Source organism: Nipponia nippon, unplaced genomic scaffold (assembly GCF_047370975.1).
Source record: "Nipponia nippon isolate SJK-2023a ecotype South Korea unplaced genomic scaffold, ASM4737097v1 scaffold_13, whole genome shotgun sequence".
Taxonomy (NCBI): domain Eukaryota; kingdom Metazoa; phylum Chordata; class Aves; order Pelecaniformes; family Threskiornithidae; genus Nipponia; species Nipponia nippon.
Genome location: NW_028262324.1, coordinates 15,155,196 through 15,175,040, shown reverse-complemented (window position 1 = coordinate 15,175,040; position 19,845 = coordinate 15,155,196). Strand labels below are relative to the sequence as shown.

General features: G+C 50.0%; 1 protein-coding gene across 5 annotated transcripts in view; it reads left to right on the top strand.

Annotated features, from left to right (window-relative positions):
- Positions 1-15,638: 15,638 nt before the first annotated feature.
- The window catches only part of MYT1 (myelin transcription factor 1), a 68,939-nt gene continuing 64,732 nt past the window's right edge, over positions 15,639-19,845 (top strand). For all 5 annotated transcript variants that reach the window (XM_087750248.1, XM_087750246.1, XM_087750247.1 and 2 more), the window contains exon 1: positions 15,639-15,736. In XM_087750248.1, the coding sequence (XP_087606374.1) occupies positions 15,712-15,736 (25 nt within the window). In that variant the 5' untranslated portion in view covers positions 15,639-15,711. The remainder of the gene's footprint in view (positions 15,737-19,845) is intronic.

Sequence of the window (19,845 nt, the reverse complement as noted above, 5' to 3'; positions counted from 1 at the left end):
AATCCTTGAAAATTTTCCCTAATGGCAATGGAGAACCTTCCTGTTGCACACAGTCACCTTGCATAGGGCTGCTCTGGAGATCAAGGAGCCTGCTGTGGTCCCCTTTTCTTCTTGTGGTTCTGAGTCATTTGGGGGCTGGATTTTGACACAGAGAAGTCTGCAGAAGCCCCTCCTCTCTCTGGTGTCAGCTTGTCCCTGTGCAAGGGGATTAGGACACGGCAAAGGAGCCGCAGAGATCGGGGAGGAGGTTGTGCCACAAACCAAGGTGGGGGCCAGGAGCCTTCCTTCATCGCTGTGGCCTCTTCATCTCAATGTCCTTCTAATATCTGCTAATCGGCTTTTCATTTGTAGGCTCTGTTTTAATTTGCCGGTGTTCATACCTCCGACATTAAGTTGGCAAGCTTGAGCCTGTGTAAAAGCTCTAAGTCAGGACTGGGCAAACAGCTCCAGGAGTGCCTGCAAGCTTGGCGTGTGTCAAGGGGATTTGCATTTTGAAGACGGAGCTAATCCCTTTTCTATGGTCTGCACTCGTAGGCAGCTGCCCCAGAAGCGTTTTGCCTGTCCTATCCTCCACCCTCCCTATTGACAAGGATTTCAGAACAAAGAGGGCGGCAGGTCAGGGGTGGGAGCACCAACTGGGCATGCAGAAGACCTGGCTCCAGCCCTCTGCTCTCACACAGCCTCCCAAGGTGACCCTGGATAAGTCTCACAGACTACATCTACACTGGCACCAGAGCAGGCTTATGCATGCTAACACCCAACCCATCCATGAAGCTGGCCTTCAGCCCAGCTTCGGCTCCGGTGGCCAGCCCAGGTCAGGAGAGCTGCTGGGGGACGCTGCTGGAAACAAGTAGATGCATCAACACCTTACCAGCACTTCCAACCAGCTTTTTAAAATTTGAATTGCATCTACTCAGTATTGCTGGGGCTGTATTTTGAGAGCTCTGTGAAAATCTGGGCACGTGTTTCTGCTTCTTTGGTCTGCAGAGCCTTCTAAATAGCTAATATTGAGCGAGGGTTAGATTTCATATCATCTCGGCTTAAAGATGCACGTACTGCAGAAGTTGCTCCGAGGCCAGCAGCTGACAGGGGAGATGTCCAGAGTTGCTGGATGAGACCACGATTTTCAAAGCCAACTGCAGGATGTAGATACTCAGCACTCACCAAAATAAATAGGAGTGTTAAATCTAAATATTCAGTTGGCTTTGCCAAGTGAAAAAAATTCTTCTGAGCATCCCTTTTGCCAGTATTTCATTAAGAATATTAACCTCAAGATCTAGAAAGTGGGAGAATTGAATGCCAAGAAATCTGGCTGGATTTGACTTTTGTGCTTCATTTACTGAGGCCAGGATGATCTTTCCAAAGTACGGGTGATTAGTTGCACCAGCCTTTTATGCAGTTGTGACAAGAGGTTTGGAAGCTGAGGAGGAGTTTTTAGACTATTTCCAGCCCCTTCTGTGTGACTCTGCAGTTACCTGCCACGATGCCCTAAGACTCAAAGAGGCCAAGCTCCCTGCTCACCTCTCGTGGAAGAAGGAAGACCTGCAACCCCAATTTCTGGTCCACAAATGCTTCCCCTTCCAACAAATCAACATTTTCCAGTGATGGGGGAAAATGCTTCCCTGAGAAAATCTCCCACCAACTTTACAGCTACAGACCACACCAAGTCCATCACTAGGTCATGGAGGTATTTGCAGGTGTTTGGTTTCTTACCTCTCCTCTTGGAGTGGGAAGACTTGCACCAAAGCAAGCAGTCCTCACCTCCAGGTCGGTCCTGGGGAAAAAAGTCCAGTGCTGACAATCTTTGGTGCGATTATTTCATATCACAAAGTTGGCTGGGCAGGTGGATGCTGCCAGAGCAGGGAAACCACCCAGCACAGCACGAGCAGGTGAGCTTTTGTTGGCCAGGCAGGAATGCAGATTCCCCCCAAGCGGGGAAGAAAATAGAGTTGGGTTGCATTTGAAATAAGGCTCGTGCAAAAATTTGCATAATAACATGTAAAAAAATATGATGTGAAACTAAATATAGTGCAGTGCTATTTTACCAACCTCTGGTTAATCAAAGTTAACTGCATTATAATGTAACATGCGTTGTCTCACTGCATATCAAATTTCCATTCTTCCAAACCATTGGCATGTTTCTGCAAGGTGGCTCTACAAAGAAGTACAGTGGAAAAAAAAAAATCCCAACCATGCTATACCTCGAATCATCGGTAAACTTGCTTCTACACCAATAAAAAAGTTTTAATTCTTTATTTTAAGTATCACCACATCTTTTGAAGCAAACCTGGGTGGAAGTGCTAGCAGGAGGAAACGCCCATTTCCAGTTCTCTGGAAAAAGCCAGATTTGCCTGTCATGTCTGGAACAGATACATAAATATTTACTTGAACCAAAATCACAGTTTTCTGTAGAAAGAAAGTAAGTTTTCAGGTAAAGCCTTTCCGCCTGCTCTATTTAATCTGCAATGTCTTGAGTGTCTCAGAGGAGTGTTGTCACCATGTGAGTGTTAGCCAAGACTGCTCCTAAGGAAAGTCAGAAAAGAAAGGTGCACCAATCTTATCTTTGATTTTTTGTTTCTTTCTCTTTTTTTAAGAAACTTGTCCTCTAAATCTCAAATCTTTCCATTTATTCCTCCTGCAATTTCTATCATGAACTGTGATCTCTGTCCTACCAAGTTCTTGCTATGGCTCCAAGGCAGTATAGTACATAGTTCTGCGTTATCTTGATTTAAACAGTAGAGGTTATATTGCAAATCAGACACTTGTTACCCTGTGCAAGCCTCAGTGGCCCAGTGAATCCCGAACTCTTGTTAATCATATCAGAGCTAACGGCAGCGTTGGAGGCTCCGATGGGCTCTGTTGTGTAAGGTCCTATACAAACATGCGTGGGAAACACACGGTTCCCCGCGTGCCGAGTGAAGCTTTCCCCTTTTTGAGCCGACAGTTGATCAACTGCCCTCACTTGGGTTTTTTTACGCCACGAGCCCCGCCGGCATTTGGCACGTTCCTGGAAACACCCCGCTTTCCCCGTTCAAAGCCCCTGTGAGTTGAACTCCTCCATGGCTGCTGTTAATAGGTTAATGAGACCCTCGTCTGGCGGAGTTAGAGTGCCTGGCTTTCTAAGATAAAACTATCCAGCGACATTAGGAGGTTGGGCCTCTTTATGACTGAACGCCATTCATCCTGAGTACACAAGAGCTCACAAATTTAATAAGCAGAATCCATTTCAGCCCCGTGGCCTGCCATGGCAACAGGAGAGAGGGGCTCCAGCCTCCGCTGCTCAGGCATCATTATCTCCAGGGCCATCTGCTCCAGAGAAGCACAATCCCAAACTCATTTAAATAGAGCCAGCCTGAAATATGTGACGATTTTTCCCAGTCTCGCCCTCCCCGCCAGCTCCCCCCCCCCATCCCCGCGCCCGGCTACACCTCCGCACACAAGCGGGAGGAGATGTAATATTCAAAGGGTGAGGAGAGGGTACGGGAGATAAGATTATAGCGATAATGAACTGAGGGAAGGCGAACGGGGGAGGGAGGAACTTTCCTCCTTTGGCTGCCATTCCCTGAGAAAGCAAGAGGTTGCAATAAATTACAAATGTATTTTTCAAATCATCTTCTTGGAAGAAATATTTCATAAACAATGATTCATCACCCTCCCCAGAACTCAGCCTCTCTGGAACAATTAAGCGGTGAAGAAAACTAACCCAACTAATTCATTTCTTTCCCTGCTTTCTGACTGAGGGTGCACCGTCCTCGTCATAAAAGGATACAATAAATTACCGTGTCCCTAAATTCACCCCTCATAACTGGGGACATTTTGGAAAGCAAATGGGAGGGGTTAGAGGGAAGGGGGTTCAGTCCTTGTGGGGCTCAGAAGATTTGCACCCATGCATGTGCTGCCTCGTGTTTAGCGGCTCCCAAGCCAGGATTTGGGATGGGGACCCATAACAGCTCGCTGAGATGAGTGGCCCTAAATGCATCCATGAAGGGGACGGGGGGAACATGGGCTTTGACAGAGGGACATAAACAAGAGCATGCAAAGTTGCCTGCTTCTGTGCAAAGTCATTTTTAACACATCTGTTTTATTTCAGAAGTAACTCACTGCTTGCAGGCACGGCGGCTGCGGGAGCTGTAAGGAGCGGTGTGAGCCAAAGCAGGAGCAATGGGAGATGCTGGTGGGTGGTTTTACAAGTCATTACCCCAACAATGTGTAAAGTTTGAGGAGCACTTCAGGCTGTAGCTGGGAGGAGATGGCCAAGAGCAAGCACCGGGGAGCCCCAGGGAGACATCCCAGTTGGCACCCAGGCTGGGAAGGGTGTTTCTCTGCCTGGCCCCTCCATCACGGCTCTGCACGGTGGGAGAGATGTCACAGCCGGAGGGGAAAGAAGTTACTGCAGGAATTTCTGAAAGATGTCATTTCTCATTTGTTTTCTGTCAGGATCTTCTGACCTCCGCTCGCTGGGTCACAGGAGTAAATCCGTCACAGGCTAAAAGATGGGTTTCCCCTGCCGAGATGAAGGCAGCGCCCGTCCACTGAGCATCCCTGACCCTCCCGAGTCAGTAAATGTGTCTGAAAACACTTGCCCTGCCTGTTCTCTTGTTTCTGGCTCTGCATCCACGCAGCACGCACACACCGTGCAGCGTGAGCGCTCGTGGACATGCACAGAGGTGTCGAGGCTGTGGATGCGATGCTGCAGCCCCGTCAGTTTTCAGGGCAGACGTGCAGTGGGATCTATGACTTTGCCGGCTGCCTGGCATACGCAGCGCCAGGGTCTCTTTCTCCTGAAGCTCCTACCTGCCGAGTTTCCTGGCTCCTCTCCGAGGCATGTGGAGTTCATGTGGATTATAAGGAGCAAGGCTGCAGTACGTCAACGAGATCAAATGTAAGTGTAGAAATGCGTCTGGGGGCGGGTGAAATGAAATCGTATATATTCATTACATTTATTTAGTGATGTTAAGCCTCCCGGTGCCCATAACACCCTGTATATGCCGTCATCATTCACCTGCAGTGGAGGCAGCCACCTCTGGGAGAGAGCATGGGCTAGAAAGCCAGCGCAGCATCGCCAAGGCGGGGACATGATGAATGCCTGCAAGGACGGACATCTCTGCCCTGGCCCCGAGGAGAGTTGAAGGAGGCAGAATGGAATTATATGTCTTGGAAGTTGGAGGTTTTCCACCATCGACTGAGTCCTGGGGTATTTCAGCATCTGCTTCTGCAGATTTTTGCAAGAGTAGTGCTTGCTCAGGTGAGGAAATCGTGGTTACCATTGGTGCACTTCCCTGGGCAATGCAACCATACTTGCGCAAGACATCTTGGGTGACCAAGGTACCCAATGTCCCCTCCTCGAGGCTGGAAGGCTTTGGCCACATCCCTTACTTTGCACAGATATAATCTTTAAGTGTTCACTAACTCAAGTTGTCAAGTCATTGATTAGGAATGCAGACTCAGCAAACCCCGGGTGATAAATAGCATATGACATATTAACTTACACAGAAAGCTTCTATTGCTTTGAAATCTTTTTATGTTGATAAATTGGAGGATCTACCACAAAATCCATAATAATGTGTTTTTCTCTGTAGCTCAGTCAGAAATTGTAAGGTACCAAGTGTTATCAAAGATGAATAAGCTTCAAAGTATTTGCAGAATAGTTGAAAAATTCATAAGAACAGTTTTGCAGTAAGTTTCTCAGCTTTTTCTTTTCCTGGACTGGCTAACACTACATGACGACCTGAACCTAACCAGGCCTTTGAGTTCTCATCCTAGACAGAGATTTGGCCGACAAACAAACAAAAAAAAACCCCTTATGAAGACAGAAGTTCAGCTTCTGTTTTCTTATTTAGAAGAAAAATTATTTCCTCTAAAGAAATTTCAGACTTTTTTATCTCCACATGTAAATCCTTGTCAGAAATGTCCCAGGAACTGATATTCACAGTAACATGCAGCGTCCACACTCCACATGAAAGGAAAACCAAATCTTTTCAGAGAAAGACTGATGCCACAGATGCCATCTGATCCTCTGTGAAATCTCAGCCTGGAGTTTCATGGACCTCCTTTCACCAGCCAGCCTAGTCCTTTGCCTTAAGCACATGCATTCAATCATTTAGCAAGGAAAATGGGCTCCTGTAACTGATAAAATATCTGATTTAGCTCCTTAATCCCATTCTAACATCTTTAAACCAGTGCCAACACAGGTAAGACCTCTGGGAGAGGAAAGCTAAATATTGCTCTCTGCCTCGTGGCCTGCTTTCAAACGTACATTTCATTCCATCTCTGTTGTTCAGAATTAATGTTGCAAGGAGAGCGGCAGAGAGCTTTTCTAGGAAGGCATGGCAAATGCCCAGCTCCAGCAGAAACCAGCCTACCACCGTGCAGATCCGCCGTAACACGGGTAATTCATGCCGGATGGCAAAGGCCGGGCTTGGTTTTTTGAAATGCTCAGCTGTTAGCAACATGAGAAAACAAACTCAGGGGACAAAGCTCTTGGAGCAAATCTTTCTGCCTTATTTTTCAGGTTTTAAGAGATAACGCCCAGCAGGTGGGAAGGAAGAGATTGAACAGGGCAGTTTTTCATTCTTCCATAAGCAAATTCTTGGCTGCAATCTCTCCAGTTCCCGGTGCAGTGGCCTAACGTAACTAGACAGCAGAGACTGAAATCTTTCCTGCGTAATTGTATGCTTCACTGGACTGACACTGGGAATGAATTTAGCTCACCCGAGGCTCAGCTGGAGATGGGGTGGCTTTCGAGGAGCTTACGCTCTGTCCCAGCGCATCACCCCTCATTGATTGATCACCTTTTCTGCAGACTCTGACAAGAGGTATGAAATTATCATTAAAAATGCCCCTCAGAAACACTCTAAGCTGTTTTCTGATCAGACTTACATTGTATTGGGAAGAGTGAGGCGACTAGCATCTTCCCAGTCTAATTCTGCAGCTGATGGAGCTGCTGGGGCTAACGGAGGGGGATGGCACGGAGGAAAGCCTCTGCTGTGAGCAAGGTCTGGGCAAGCCCAGGAGATCGGCAGATACCTGTGATTTGGCTTTAGTCTGATACAACTCAGCTCTCAATTTTGATCACATTAGAGTTAAAAAAAAAGCAGGAAAATTTTACACTTTCTGACCAAAAAAATAAACTTGGATTGCTTGTAGTGAAGGAGCATCGGGTTAAAAGTCCAGGAAAATTTGGGGCAGGCTAGAGTTATAAATGTATCTAACATCCTTCCCGGTATCTGTTTCACACGCAGCCTCGTTTTCTTGCATATTTTCTATTTTTATTTTCTTTAATGGGTTTCAGCCGTGATATTTTTAAGAGCGCTCTTCTGTGCGTAGCAGCTGCCATTGCCATGCTGTCAGCCCGGTTGCCAGGCTTGTGCAGGGCTTCTGCCAGAATTTTGTTGGTCAACAAGGCGCTGCCAACGCTGTTGGGCAGCGTGTTTCCACAGCTAGCCGTGGAGAGGGGCATCGTCAGGTGATGTGATGCTGAATCTCCTTTTTAAAGGCCTCAGCCTAAATGCACTCACAGGTCTGTAGTCTTTAATGTGACTATTTAGCACCCTAACAGCTGAACTCTCTCCAAATTAACCGGAAAAGCAAGCGTAACGATTTTTAACGCAGCGCCGGTAGAGCAGCTCGTTTGTGCTAATCAAAAGGGAGCGATCAGCTTGAAAATGTCCCCTCTTAATTTAATTCACGGACCTCAAAAATAAGTTTCTTCAGATGCAGGTGCCTTGAGAACATCCATTTTTAAGTCATTTGAAGTAGTGAATTCCTCTCACCGGACTTAATTAGGGACAGGTATTAAAACAAATCGAGGAAGATCTTAGAAGAAAAGTGGTTTTATTAGGAAAGGACTGTAGGGCTTTTTAATTAATGCCAGAACAGCTGTCCTTAAACTGTTTCTCTCTTATGAGCAGATTATCCCAGCGAAGGCTAAGAGGCCATGGAAAACAAGGAGCAAGTTCTGTTCAGAGCTTCTGGTCCCCGTCTGCATCACTGTCATCAGAAACCACGGAGCATTTGTCTGGTCCTCCCTTGGATTGCAGCATATTTCTGTTTTCTTACAATATAGGCTCATCCAGTTTGTTTCTAAGTGAATTGCTTTTTTGTTCATGTTGCATATTCCCTAAACAGTCGTATTAGTGGTGACAGCATGTCATTTTGATGGTGTTATGACAGTATGACGCCAAACTAGTATTAACATAACATTTCTTTTTAAATCTTGTCTGAAAACATATTGTTCTCCCTTGCCAGCGCTTCTCTGTTTCTCTCACCCTTTACCATGGGTTCTGGGTTGCCTTTTTTGGTTTAAGTCAGTTGTTGCAAGCGGGCTGATAACGCAGCATATACGGAGGCATTTTTGGTGATCATTCAGATGATGAGATGAAGGGAGAGAAGAATGAACCCCTTTGCCCAAGGCTGTCCAGAAGCCTCTGGTGGGGGAAAGCCCCAAGACCACGTTTCCCTGGCTAACATCTTTTCTCTTATGCTTCACCTTGCTCAGATTTATTGAGTTTAGATGTATGAAGTTTAGGTTTCAAGATCTCCATTGCTACCATGGGATTATTTATATTTCTTCTACGTTTTCTTCTACAACCTCAATTAAAAGGTGGACTCTGATGTCCCCCAAATGGTGAAGTCAGTCTTAAATTCAGAAAGCTCGTGAAGAGGGCGGAGCTGTAACTTGGGGGACAAGGAGCTCTCCGTGTGCACGAGGGGGATGAGCAGATGCTCTTACTTGTTTGACTGTCCTGCTTTTCTGATCTGAGGTCTGTGGGACGCTCGCTCAGGGATGGAGCTAGTTTGGCCTGGACATCAAAATTGTTTGCTAAATAACAGAAATTTTTCAGGAAGAAAGTAGAATAGCGCTTGTTTCCCAAGGAAGAGATTTTTATATTAGAAGTGAGCAATAGGAGAGCAGAAATCACTTCCAGTCCCTGTGACACGCAGGCAGCGAGATGCACACTGCTGGGCAAACGCTTGCATCCGAGGGAGCCCAAATTGCCAAAGAGGGGCTGCAGTCATTGAATTGGAGAAAAATACAAATGGCCTTTCCCGCAGGACCCCCACTTGAGGCAGAAGCCTGGCTGGCAGACACCGGCCAACCCAGGGCCCCGTCGAGCAAAGTGCTTTTCCCTTGCTGGTCAAGAGGACGGGGAGCAGGGGACACCCCAAGCTGCACCTCTGCGCCGGAGGCTGCCAGGGAGCCTCGACTGAGCTGGCAAAACCTGGGGGCATCTTCGCCCGACCCCTCTCACCTCCCCAGGGGGGGCAAATATGCTCTGGTCCAGATTGCCTTAGCGTGTTGCTGGCTGCAGAGTTTTCCTGGCTCTCAGCCCATTAGTGATGAAGGGAGAAGGGGAGCGGGTCCTGTGATACGATGCACAGCAAAGCTCCCTGACAGCCCACCGATGGGGGTGAAACACCTACTTTCCTCTCCAACAGCCTGCAGATGAGCACAGACCCCATCCCCATTGCCCTGGACATCTGCACCCCTCAGCTCCTCCTGCCCCTTGCCTCCAGCCCCTTCCTCACAGCAAACCTGTGCGCAGGTTTTATTTTTGCCTCTTTGCTTTCCCATCCCTCCTCTGCTCCCTGACCTGACAAGTGCTCCTTTTAGCAGAGTATTAATTATCATCGCAGTGCTGGGACTAGTAATTATCCCTCCCTTGTGCTTTATGGGCTTCCCAGCACGGCTTGCAATGAGGACAGGGTGAAATGGCTCAGCTGGCAAGGGGCTCGTGGTGTGTGTCTCGGAGCTGTGGTAATTGTCCTGTGCCAGAGAGGAGGGAACGAGGGGAAGAAGAAGGAAAAGGAGAAAATCGTCTCTTTGGAGTCAATGGTGAATCGGAGAACTCGGCTTGTAGCCTTTAAGCAGGGTGTTCTCTTCCCAGTGGCTCCCAGAGTTTATAATGGAGAAGAAAAATAGGATTAACCTTAGGCTATCCATCAGGAGATGGAGAAGCCCAGGAGGGCTGAGAGGACGATAATGATGTTTGCCAGTGCTGAGAAAGTTCCTTGTAACAAGAAGCATGAGAAAAAATCCCAATAGAGACGTCCAGAAGGGTCACAGGGAGGAGACTGCAGGGATGCGGGTACACCTGCCTGTTCCTCTGTGGGTATTTGTACGGGGCGACTGCGGCAGGCTTTGCATGTGATGGGGGATTGCTCCCGTTTCCTCGCAGGGCTCGCATGGGCTGGCCAGGCACAACCGGGCACAGCAGCACTCATTTAGTTACCTCACTGATATTTACTACCATGTTAGTGCCCGGTTTATGGGATCTGTCCAAAATAATTCATATTCATTTAGTGCATTGCATTTCACCCAGTATTTTAAATGAAAAACTCTGTGTTTAACTCTGCCCCGCTCACACCAGCAGACTACTTCTGCAGTACCTCGCTCTGCTTCTATGCCAAAATTGCATGGTGACTGGCCATCCAAGGCTGCTGCTCCAAGATGCTCGTCGCTGGCTGGTGTGACCTGGTTTGGGAGGCAACGGCCGTGGCCAGCCCAGGGAGGAGGCACCGCGCGGGACGGCAGAGCCGGAGAGCATCGAGGTGGGGGCCTGGACGCCTTCCAAGGCACAGCGCTACCACCGCTGCCAGGAATGCAACAGCTTTCTGTCATGAATAGGGTAAAAAAAAAAAGGAAAAACCACTCTCTGGCCAAAACTGTGATTTTTTCTTCGGCAAAATGACAACATTCTGCTAGTGAAAATTGCCTTTCATTACAGCAGGGAGGGGAAAGGGAGATAAAAATGAAATAAGCTGTGCTTTTCTTCCCTTTATGTCCTTTTTGCAAACCTGTAAGGATTCTTTCTGTCTTCTTTCCACCCAGTTTCCTCCAGCAGTGAGAAGTTTTATTACAATTTATTGTGTATTTGTCTAGGAATTTAGGGATCTCAAGCAAATCACAGCCCCAGTCTGGCAATAGTAAGAGGCAGGGTGTACTCGGAGCACCTTTTACTCAAAATAGAGAAGGCAAGTGTCAGAGGGAAAATGGAGGAAGACACTTTCCCATGGCCACCCTCAAAAATCAGTGGCAGGAGTAGAAGTGAAATCCAGATCTCCTACCTCCTAGGCCCTTGTGAAAACCTCTCCACCTGGGGATTTTTTTCCCAGTGTTAAGGATTAATTGTATCAATGGAGCTGGCAGGCTGACATCCTAGGCTAGAAAGCAGCATCCTGCCCTTGCTGCTGCTCTGCCCCGTTCCCGACACTGGGACAAATTGCTCATGTGCACTGCCCCGCTCGCTGGCTGCCGATGGACATTCCCACATGCAGCATCTTGGAAGCGGTGGGATTGAACTCTGCAGCTTTTCCCTGTGCTGGTGCAGAGTGCAGGAGGTGCTTGACTTTGGTAGGCCAGCCTGGGTAAGCCTTGGAGGACACTTATTCCACAGAGACGCACTGTGCAAGTAAATCCTCCCAGTCCAGGCTGGAAACCCTGCCCCTAGGGAATTAGGCAGGGCTCATTTGCCCATCATTAATGGGAGCAGACAAAAATACACCCGCTAAGGTGGTGATCATCCTTGCAAATATGGTTGTCCTGAGAAACTTAATCCTCAAATACATAAGCGTTGCATCTCTGCCTTTGCAGCAAGAGAACTTTAAGCATCTCTGATACAGTGGAGCCAGCTGGGCTTTTGGACTCTGGGCTAAGGAAGATGATACTTAACTCTTAGCTCTGCCAGCGACTCTCTATGTAACCGAAGTCAAATCACTTGCCACTTGGAAGAGGGTGGAAAAAGATTCAGTGCGGCAGCTCCTGCGGGTGGGGAGCCCCAGCTTTCCATGCGCTCGAAGGAGGGGAGCAGCCGCAGCACTGACCCGAGCTGCTGAGAGAGCCAGCATGGCTTCAGCCTCCTCCCGCCGCTGGCTTGGGGCAGCCCTGGGTAACAGGCAGGCTGCACTAACTGCCACTGCTGCTCCCTCTCTGCCTCAGCAAAGACAGTCCAAATACGGTCCCGAATCACCACTTGCCTCAATTTCCCCATCTGTTAAATGAGGTTAATCACCGCTTTCAGTTTTGCGTTGTCAGCATTACGCTGCCACGCAGAACCTAACAGAAAAGGGCTTTCTCAATCAGGGCAAGCAACACCCTGGAGCGGAGCAGCTCCCCTGCTCAGGCAGCCCCCCTCCACGGAGGCTCTGCTGATTTCGGGCACGTCCACATCCCTCCCGCACAGCAGATAACGAACTGGCTTGGGAAACCGCATCCATCCTCCATCTCGGCTGAAGGCAGATTGCTCACGGGCAGAGGAAATCTCCTGGAGAGTGAACCTTGTCAGCAAAAATGCAAATATTTGGAGACAAAGTGTTCATTACAGCAGAACTTGATTTCAGGGTCAACCCTTTTTGCAGCAAATTGTTAGCCAGCTAAAATGTTTATTGTCACCACACTCTGGCAGTTTTGACAGTACCTATCAAGTTGAGCTTGACAATATCTGCATACTGCTTCTCTGGCTTTCCCTCGTGCAGCGACGAGAGAGGTGCTGGAGGAAGAGATTTAAGACAGAAGCAAACAGTCAACAGATAATTGGAATTATCCCCTTCTTTGTGAAAAAGCTGTGGCTGCTGTGGACCGGGGGAGCTGTTTAAGAGGAGGAACGTACAACACAGGCTGGTGGTGAGATGGCGGTGGGGTGCGCAGTGAAACATCCTGGTGGATTATTTTCATTTCAGATGTAAAATCGCACACGTGGAATAAACTCCCCTTGGTCTGGCAGTGCATCAGCAGAAATCACAGCCTACAAAAGGACGGTATTTGCTTTGGTCTTTTGCTATGCGAGCCACGTGGCTTCCCAGGACCCACAGCAGGGAACCATCCAGATATCAGGGGAGTTTCTGTGATTTTCCTCCATTCTCATTTGTGCTCTCTTCAGCTCCAGGGTTGAATCTGCTCCCCTTAACGCCTGCACAGGACTAAGGCCAGGGGCAGCTGGGAAGAGGCTCACACCGCTGGCCAGCCCAGAGCCCAAAGGGATAAGCTCCCACGTCTTTGCTCTGTGCTCTGAGACCAGAGGATGGAGGGAGCCAGGGCCAGCTCTGCCTCGCTGGCGAAGCGGGGAAAGGGGAGGCAGCAGCAGGAATTTGGGAGAAAACACAAAGCGGGCGCGATACTGATAAAAACACCAAGAAGGAGTGGAAAAGGGAGCTGCAGCCACAGGCCCTCGTCCTGCACGTTTTGGGGCTCCCTCTGCTAGACAAAAGACAGCTTCCAGCTCAAGGATGGACTAATTTTACTCTGCTTTTCACTCCTCCATGTCTTTACCATTTCCCCAGCCAAAGCAGAGGGAAGGTGGGCCTGTCTGGAGCCGCTGTGAATGGGTTTCATTTCCTTGCTTGCTGGAGCTGCGTGACGGCTGTTTCATCTCAACAGGCTGCTCCCAACGCCCCTTAATTTGAGATCTCCTGCATGCAGGAAGCAATGGAGTTAAGTGACCTTGCTGAATCCTGGCCGCTGCAGCTGCGGGAGAACAGGGAAGGAAAAGAAAAGAGGGGAGGAGGAAGAGGCACTTTGCTGTCTCCCATTAAAGCCCCAAGAGGCTGAAGATGAGAAAGCGAAAGTTTCAAATTGCCAGAACGTAATTCTGAAAGTCATTTTCCAAGCGCAGAGCTCTCCGCAATGTCACCTCTCATCTTCCAAGGTGGGGATTGAAGGGACAATAAAGCACAGAACATTCTGCAAAGACAGAGCTGCTAATTCAAAGACGGAAGAGGTGCCAGTCCCCAAACAGGCTGTCTCACACCCCCTTCTGCCGGGAGATCTGTGCCATCAGATGTAGCTGTACAGGGGGCCCAGTTCCAGCTCCTTTCCTGAGCCGTATCCAGCCGGGACGAGTGATCCAGCTGAGCTAAGCATGGCTTATTCAGGCTCTTCTAGGAGTAAGGATCTCAAAAAAAGCCCACCTATTCAACAGTTACACTTATAATTTGACTCAAACTCCTGACTTTCCATTCAATCCAATGATGATGATAATGATTATTACTATTATTATTTTCTTAGCCCTCCCTGAGACCAGCAGAAGACTGTGACGGATGTGCAGAAGAAAAGGTGCACTTTGAGATTCACCCCCGCCCCCCCCAGCAAAGCTGTTCCTCCCCGCTCCCTCTTGCATCTCTCTGCCTTCAAAGAAATCTGGATTAAGGAGTTAGATGTATTCAACAAAGAGTTCGGCCCGGGATCTTGCACCAAAGACTGAATTAGCCTCTTGTTCTACATTCTTTGCTGACCTTTATTCCAACTGCATCCCCCCTTATGTTTATAAAATTAAAAATTACCCAAATATACAGGCATGCCCTGCTGAGATAAATTGCATTCAACTCTCCTTCAGTTAATATCAGCTTTGTCCCAGGCTTCTTATTACTGGTGCCACCTGTCCCTCCATGCGCAGGCTTTTCCCCTTTCCCTCTCCCAAATTACCCGAGCTGAGGCTTGGGTGGGCTCGCCCTCCCTGCAAATGTACTTATTTGCCCACCCGGGGCAGGGTGCTGAGTTTTTACACTGACAATCAGGCTTTTTGCCAGGCAATCCCTCCTCCCTCCCTCTTTCAGAAATGGCACTTTCCCCTCTCTGCAGGCCAGGGCTGCCCCGCAGAAGGAGCTGGCCTTGTTTTTACCTAGGGTAATGAGCAGAGCGCGGTGGGTCACACAACCTAGAGAAGGCACTTTGCCCACTAAGCCAATGGGGTAACAAAGTTCAGTGCTATCACACATATCAATCACAATCCTGGTTAGTTTTCTATTATTATTATTATTATTATTATTATTATTATTATTATTATTATTATTATTATTATTATTATTATTATTAATTATTAATTATTATTATTTCCTGGTAACTATTTTCCTGCTTTTCCATCTGGGAGGCCAGTGAGAGTGTTCCTCACTGGCCTGTGGCCAGTTTTCTCCAGCTGGGATCACTTCAGTCCAATGTTGCCATCTGTCCTTTAAGGAAGAGGGACATCCTCTTCCATTTCGGATCTCTCCCAGAAGCAATTCCCCCTTTCCCTTCCCCCCTGCACCTTGGAATCGACCAAAGCACCAATGAGCTGTGCGTGGCCATCATTGGACTCATGCATTTCTAAAAAGACTCGGGCATGGAAGAGGTCCGGTGGCCTGGCTGCTGGGCTGCCCAGTGCCCTGCCAGCCCACGGGCTGCCCGCGGGGCTGGGGCCATGTCCCCCTGCCCAGCCCCGGGTGAGCTGGGGGGGCTGTCGCTCCGCAAGCAGTTATGGTGTCTTTTGGGGTCTCCCTGACATAGTGGAGGTGGATGGGGCTCCCTGGGGATGCTTCGCTTGGGGGTGGGAGTGTCTACCCCCCCCCCCCCCACACTGGGCCGTACCTGTTTTCACTTCATCTCTCTCCTAATTACAGACAGAAAAGAGGTGCTGAGCCCCGACCGCCGGGGAGGACAGGTCCCCTTCCCCAGCCTCTCCCCCCGCTGCCCAGACGGGAGGGGCGGGGGGGGGGGGGGCGCATCCCGGGGGCGGGGGGGACACACACCCCAGAGCCATTGTGCGGGGCCCCCGCGGATTGGCCGCCGAGTGCGCTGCAGTGATTTTGCGGCGAGGTCCCATTGGCCGCCGCCGCGCATAAGTTTTTGCTCCGGACGGCAACTTTTCCCAGGGATGATGGAGTAACCCCGCGGCGGCTCCGCTCCCTCCCGGCTCCCCCACCGCCCCGGGCGAAGGCAGCCACCGCTACCCGGCAAGGATGAAGCTCTGCGGGACTTTCCTCGGTTCGTAGCCGGTCGCCGGCGCATGGGGGGGCTGTGAGTGTAGCGGGTGGGGGGGGTGTCCTAAGTGTGTGTTCCCCCCCCCCCCCGTTTCTCCTCTAAAGCACCCGAGCAGCTTAACTCTGCCTAAGCCCCGCCTTGGCAAAGGGGCTCGCTCGGCCGGGGGGGGGGGGGGGGGGGCATCGCGGACCCACAAACTTCCCCCTTGTTTTAGGATGTTTTTCCGGCAATGGCACGGTGAAAAGAGGTTCCCGAGTGTATTTCAGAGCGCAGGTTTCCCGCGTTTGCGTTCAGCAAGCGAGGTCCCGGTCTCATTCCGCCACCCCCGGGCCCAGCTGCGAAGGGCTGCGGGTGCGGGGGTGCGGCCCCGGTGCCGCCGCTCCGAGGCACCGGCGGGGCTTTGTCCCCGCTGCCGCGGGTTTCACCTAATTACAAAGGACGAGGAGGGAAGGGGCGGGCGCGGGGGGGAGAAAATCCTGTTTTCTGCCGCTTCTGGCCACAGTTTTGCTGGGGGGGTGGTGTTTGATTCGGTTTTGCCGTTTGTTTTTTTTCCTCTTGCACGCTGCCGGGTAATAAAAGGGCGAGGGGGTGTTATTAAATATAAAGTTGGTTCGTGCCCGTTCAGCTGGGTGTGTTTCAGTGCCTGCAATAACCAAGGCACAAAGGCGAAAGTTTGGGGATAATGCGAGGCGCCTTTTGCCAAAGATGGGGATTGCTCCAATTGTTGTCCTTCGGGGAGAAAAGAGCTCTAGGTTTGGGTGAGACAAAGCCATTGCCTCTTCGGGAAGGAACCGCCCAAATCGGGGAGAAGGGGCGCGCCGGAGAGCGAGCAAAGGGTTATTAAAAGTTTTTTTTTTTTGTGCCTGTGCATGTTGTTCCATCTGCCAGGGGCCTGTAGTGGGCAGGTTTCTTCGCAACCCTTCAGCTGTTCCATATACAATATTAATGCTGGCCATTTCTATTCGGCATACAACAGCACTAATTGTAGTCTGAGGCATTAAGGCAGCCAGCCCATCTGCATAGAAGCTTTCAGAAAGAAAGAAGGGAAAGAAAAAAAAATCTTTCACCCCCAGCTGGTAACTGGAGAAGTTGGTGCCAATTACAAATGCATAAAGTTTGAGACCTAATTTACTTCGAAAGAGGCTCAAAGAAGCCAACGAAATGCAGAGCGCCGTTTTTATGTCTGTATTTACACAAGCAAATGCAGTTTTATTTTAAATAATCTCAAACTCGAAATGCTTGGTCTGAAAACATGAGCATAGTAAGTTTTTTTTTTTTTAAAATCCCACGGGGAGGGGTGGGGGGGAAATGAAGGGAATCTACTTTTAAAGATGCTTTTAGCATTCGCTTCTGCAGGCGACCCGCAGGCAGGGACCCTCGGAGCACCCGTCTCAAACAACGCTCTGAAGGCGAAAATACGGGAATATTTAATTTATACCTCCCTGCCGTACGGCTCCCTTTAGGGAAGCGGCAGCTCCTTCAGACCGCGGAACGCACAACGATCTCCTCCTTGAAAACAGCTGTAAAGCGACTCTGTAGAGCTTAAAAAAACCCAAACCCAAAAGGTTGAAAAATGGTTAAAAAGGTGGGAAATGCGGTAAAAGCGGGAGCGGAGCTGTCCGCCGCCGTGGTGCTGAGCGGCCGCCGGCCGGAGCCCACGCGTGGCCTCGCTTCCCCCGCGGGCTCCTGCGGCGGCGGGGGGGGTGGGGGGCTGGTGGCCGGCGTGACCCGGAGATCTTTAGGGGATGGGGAGGGATCTGGGGGGCTGCGAGGTGGGAATTCCTGCCCGCTGCTGAAGTTGGTGGGAATTAGAAACTCCGGGTAAGGCGCCGCTGGCCGGGAGCGGTTTGGGAGGTTTGGGGAGGAGGGGAAGGGGAAGCCTGGGGAGTGGGGGAACAAAGAGAAGCCAAACACACTCTCGCAACCCAGAGCTTAGTAGAATGGTATCAAAGCTGTCAGCTGCCTTAGGGCTCCTAGGTGCGTCGTGTGCTAATAAATGCAACAACAGCAATAATAAAATTCATCTGTTGTAATACTCAGAGGTACGTTAGCACGTCTGTATGTTCATACGCATGCGGTGTGTGTGCGCACACAAATTTATGTGGAAACACATGGAAGTAAACACACTCCCCTCCTGCCTTCTAGCCTGGCTATTGTGCTTTTGTTTCTCAAGTTTTAGCATTACGTCTCTAAACGGAATAGCGGTGGAGAGGACCAGGCAGTGTTGTGAGCGGAGAGGAGCGGAGTCCTCCCGTCCCTCCCCTTGATTCTATCGCGGGTGCAGAACAATGGAGATGCAGTGTAGCACCAGGCCTGCTGCCTGCAGATAAGAGTTTAATAGAATTTCTGAATGCCAAAGGTTTAGGATGTAAAATATCCCTGTCTTCGTGGTGTGTCCAAAGGAGATAGAAAACGGCTTTTCAGGAGTACTCTCTGCTGAATACCTCCTTTATGTTAATGGTTTAGGAGTACACCAGGCTTGCAAGCCATGGGAATGGGTATCGTAAGAATCTCCAAAGCGGCCTCAACAGTTTAAAATTAGTATTTCTGTCACCCTCTCCTCAATAAAATGCCTGAGATGGGAAATCAAATCACTCCCCCCTGCCATGTGCCCTGGAACGGTCCGTGGGTGAGCTGGGGTTGCATCCAGCGCTCGCTCAAGCCCAGGCTGCCAGGCGGGGGTCCGGCAGAGCTGGCAACGGGCATGGGCTGAAACCTCGGGCAGCTTGAGAGATTCCCCACCCCCCCCAACCTGGCCAGGGTGGTGGGGAGCTGGAGAGGGGCGGTTGGGGCTCCCACAGCACTGGAGCTGGAGTTGCCCCACCCGAGAGTGCATCGCCAGTGGGATTCAACTTTCCCTGCCAGGCTCTGCCTCTGCTCTCTCAGCTCTCGGAAGGCTCCTGGGGTTTCCATCCATTTGTGAGCTCCTGCATCTTTTTGGAAATGTTCGTTAAGATGACAGTAAAGTCTTAATTGTCTCGGTGATGCTGGGGACGGCGTGAGGGTGCAGGCAAAGGCGCTGGCCGGGAAGGTGACCCCCCACCCCCGTGGGGCTGCAGCACGCCTGGGCTTTCCCCTGCTATTTCCAAAAAGTTGCAACCCAGGTGCTAATGCTCCCGGCTGGAGGGGGATGCGCTGATGCCCTCCCTGCCGCACGGTGCCGGGGTCTCTCCCCAGAGCCGCCTGCCTCCAGCTCGGCCAGGGCTCCACTGAACAGAAGCGTTTTCAAGGCAAGATGATGCTAGCTCCTGGGAAGTGCGGCTCTTCCTGCGAGCAAAACACAGGCAATGGAAGAGCATGCACTTTTCTCACTAGAAACAATCCCCAAACTACTTTAGTCACCGTTTTCTTTTAGGACTTATGTTATTCTCCTTCCCATCACGAAGCCCAAAATGCACCCGCCTGAGCCACGGTCCGTCCTTCCCGGGGTGAGGCGATGTCTGCTGGGAATATGTTGTCACTTTTTTTTTTTTTTTCTTTTTAAGGGGAGGGAAAAAAAATATTTATACACCTTTTAACCACTCGCTTTTGAATATGTATATCAGCTAATATGCAATACTTCCAGGTTCATAGAGGCGATAAATTTCCCAGTCTGTTCTTTATGGTGATAGGTCATCTTCCTAACCACCAATAAATATTGTAAAGTACTTTCGCTGGAGCTGTGCTAACCCAGGGCATCTGTCACTCGCTGCTTGCTGCTATTAGGAATTATTGGGCCGTACCACGCGTTGGGATGCGCGGGGGGGGAGCCGGCACGGCGCTTGTGGCGCTCGCCCTCCTTTTGTGTTGCCGTTATCAAAGGAGCCCCGAGCTTCGTGTGTATTAATTCTGAATCGACTGGGGGAAAAAACCACTCACCTTCTGCCGGGTGTCGGGGAGGGGGGTGCGAGGCGAGAGGGGCTGGCGGGGCTGGGAGAGCCCCAACTATCCGTGCGCTCAAGTCAGCAGCTCCATCTCCCTCTCTCGCTCTCTTTTTGATGCTATACTGTAAATTTATTTCACCTCCGAGAGTAAACAGATATATTGCAACCCCAAGGGTTCATGGGTAGTGTATTTACAAAGGGAAGGCGCAGCAAGCCCCCTCTGTGCCATTTCCATTAATGAGAGCGGTC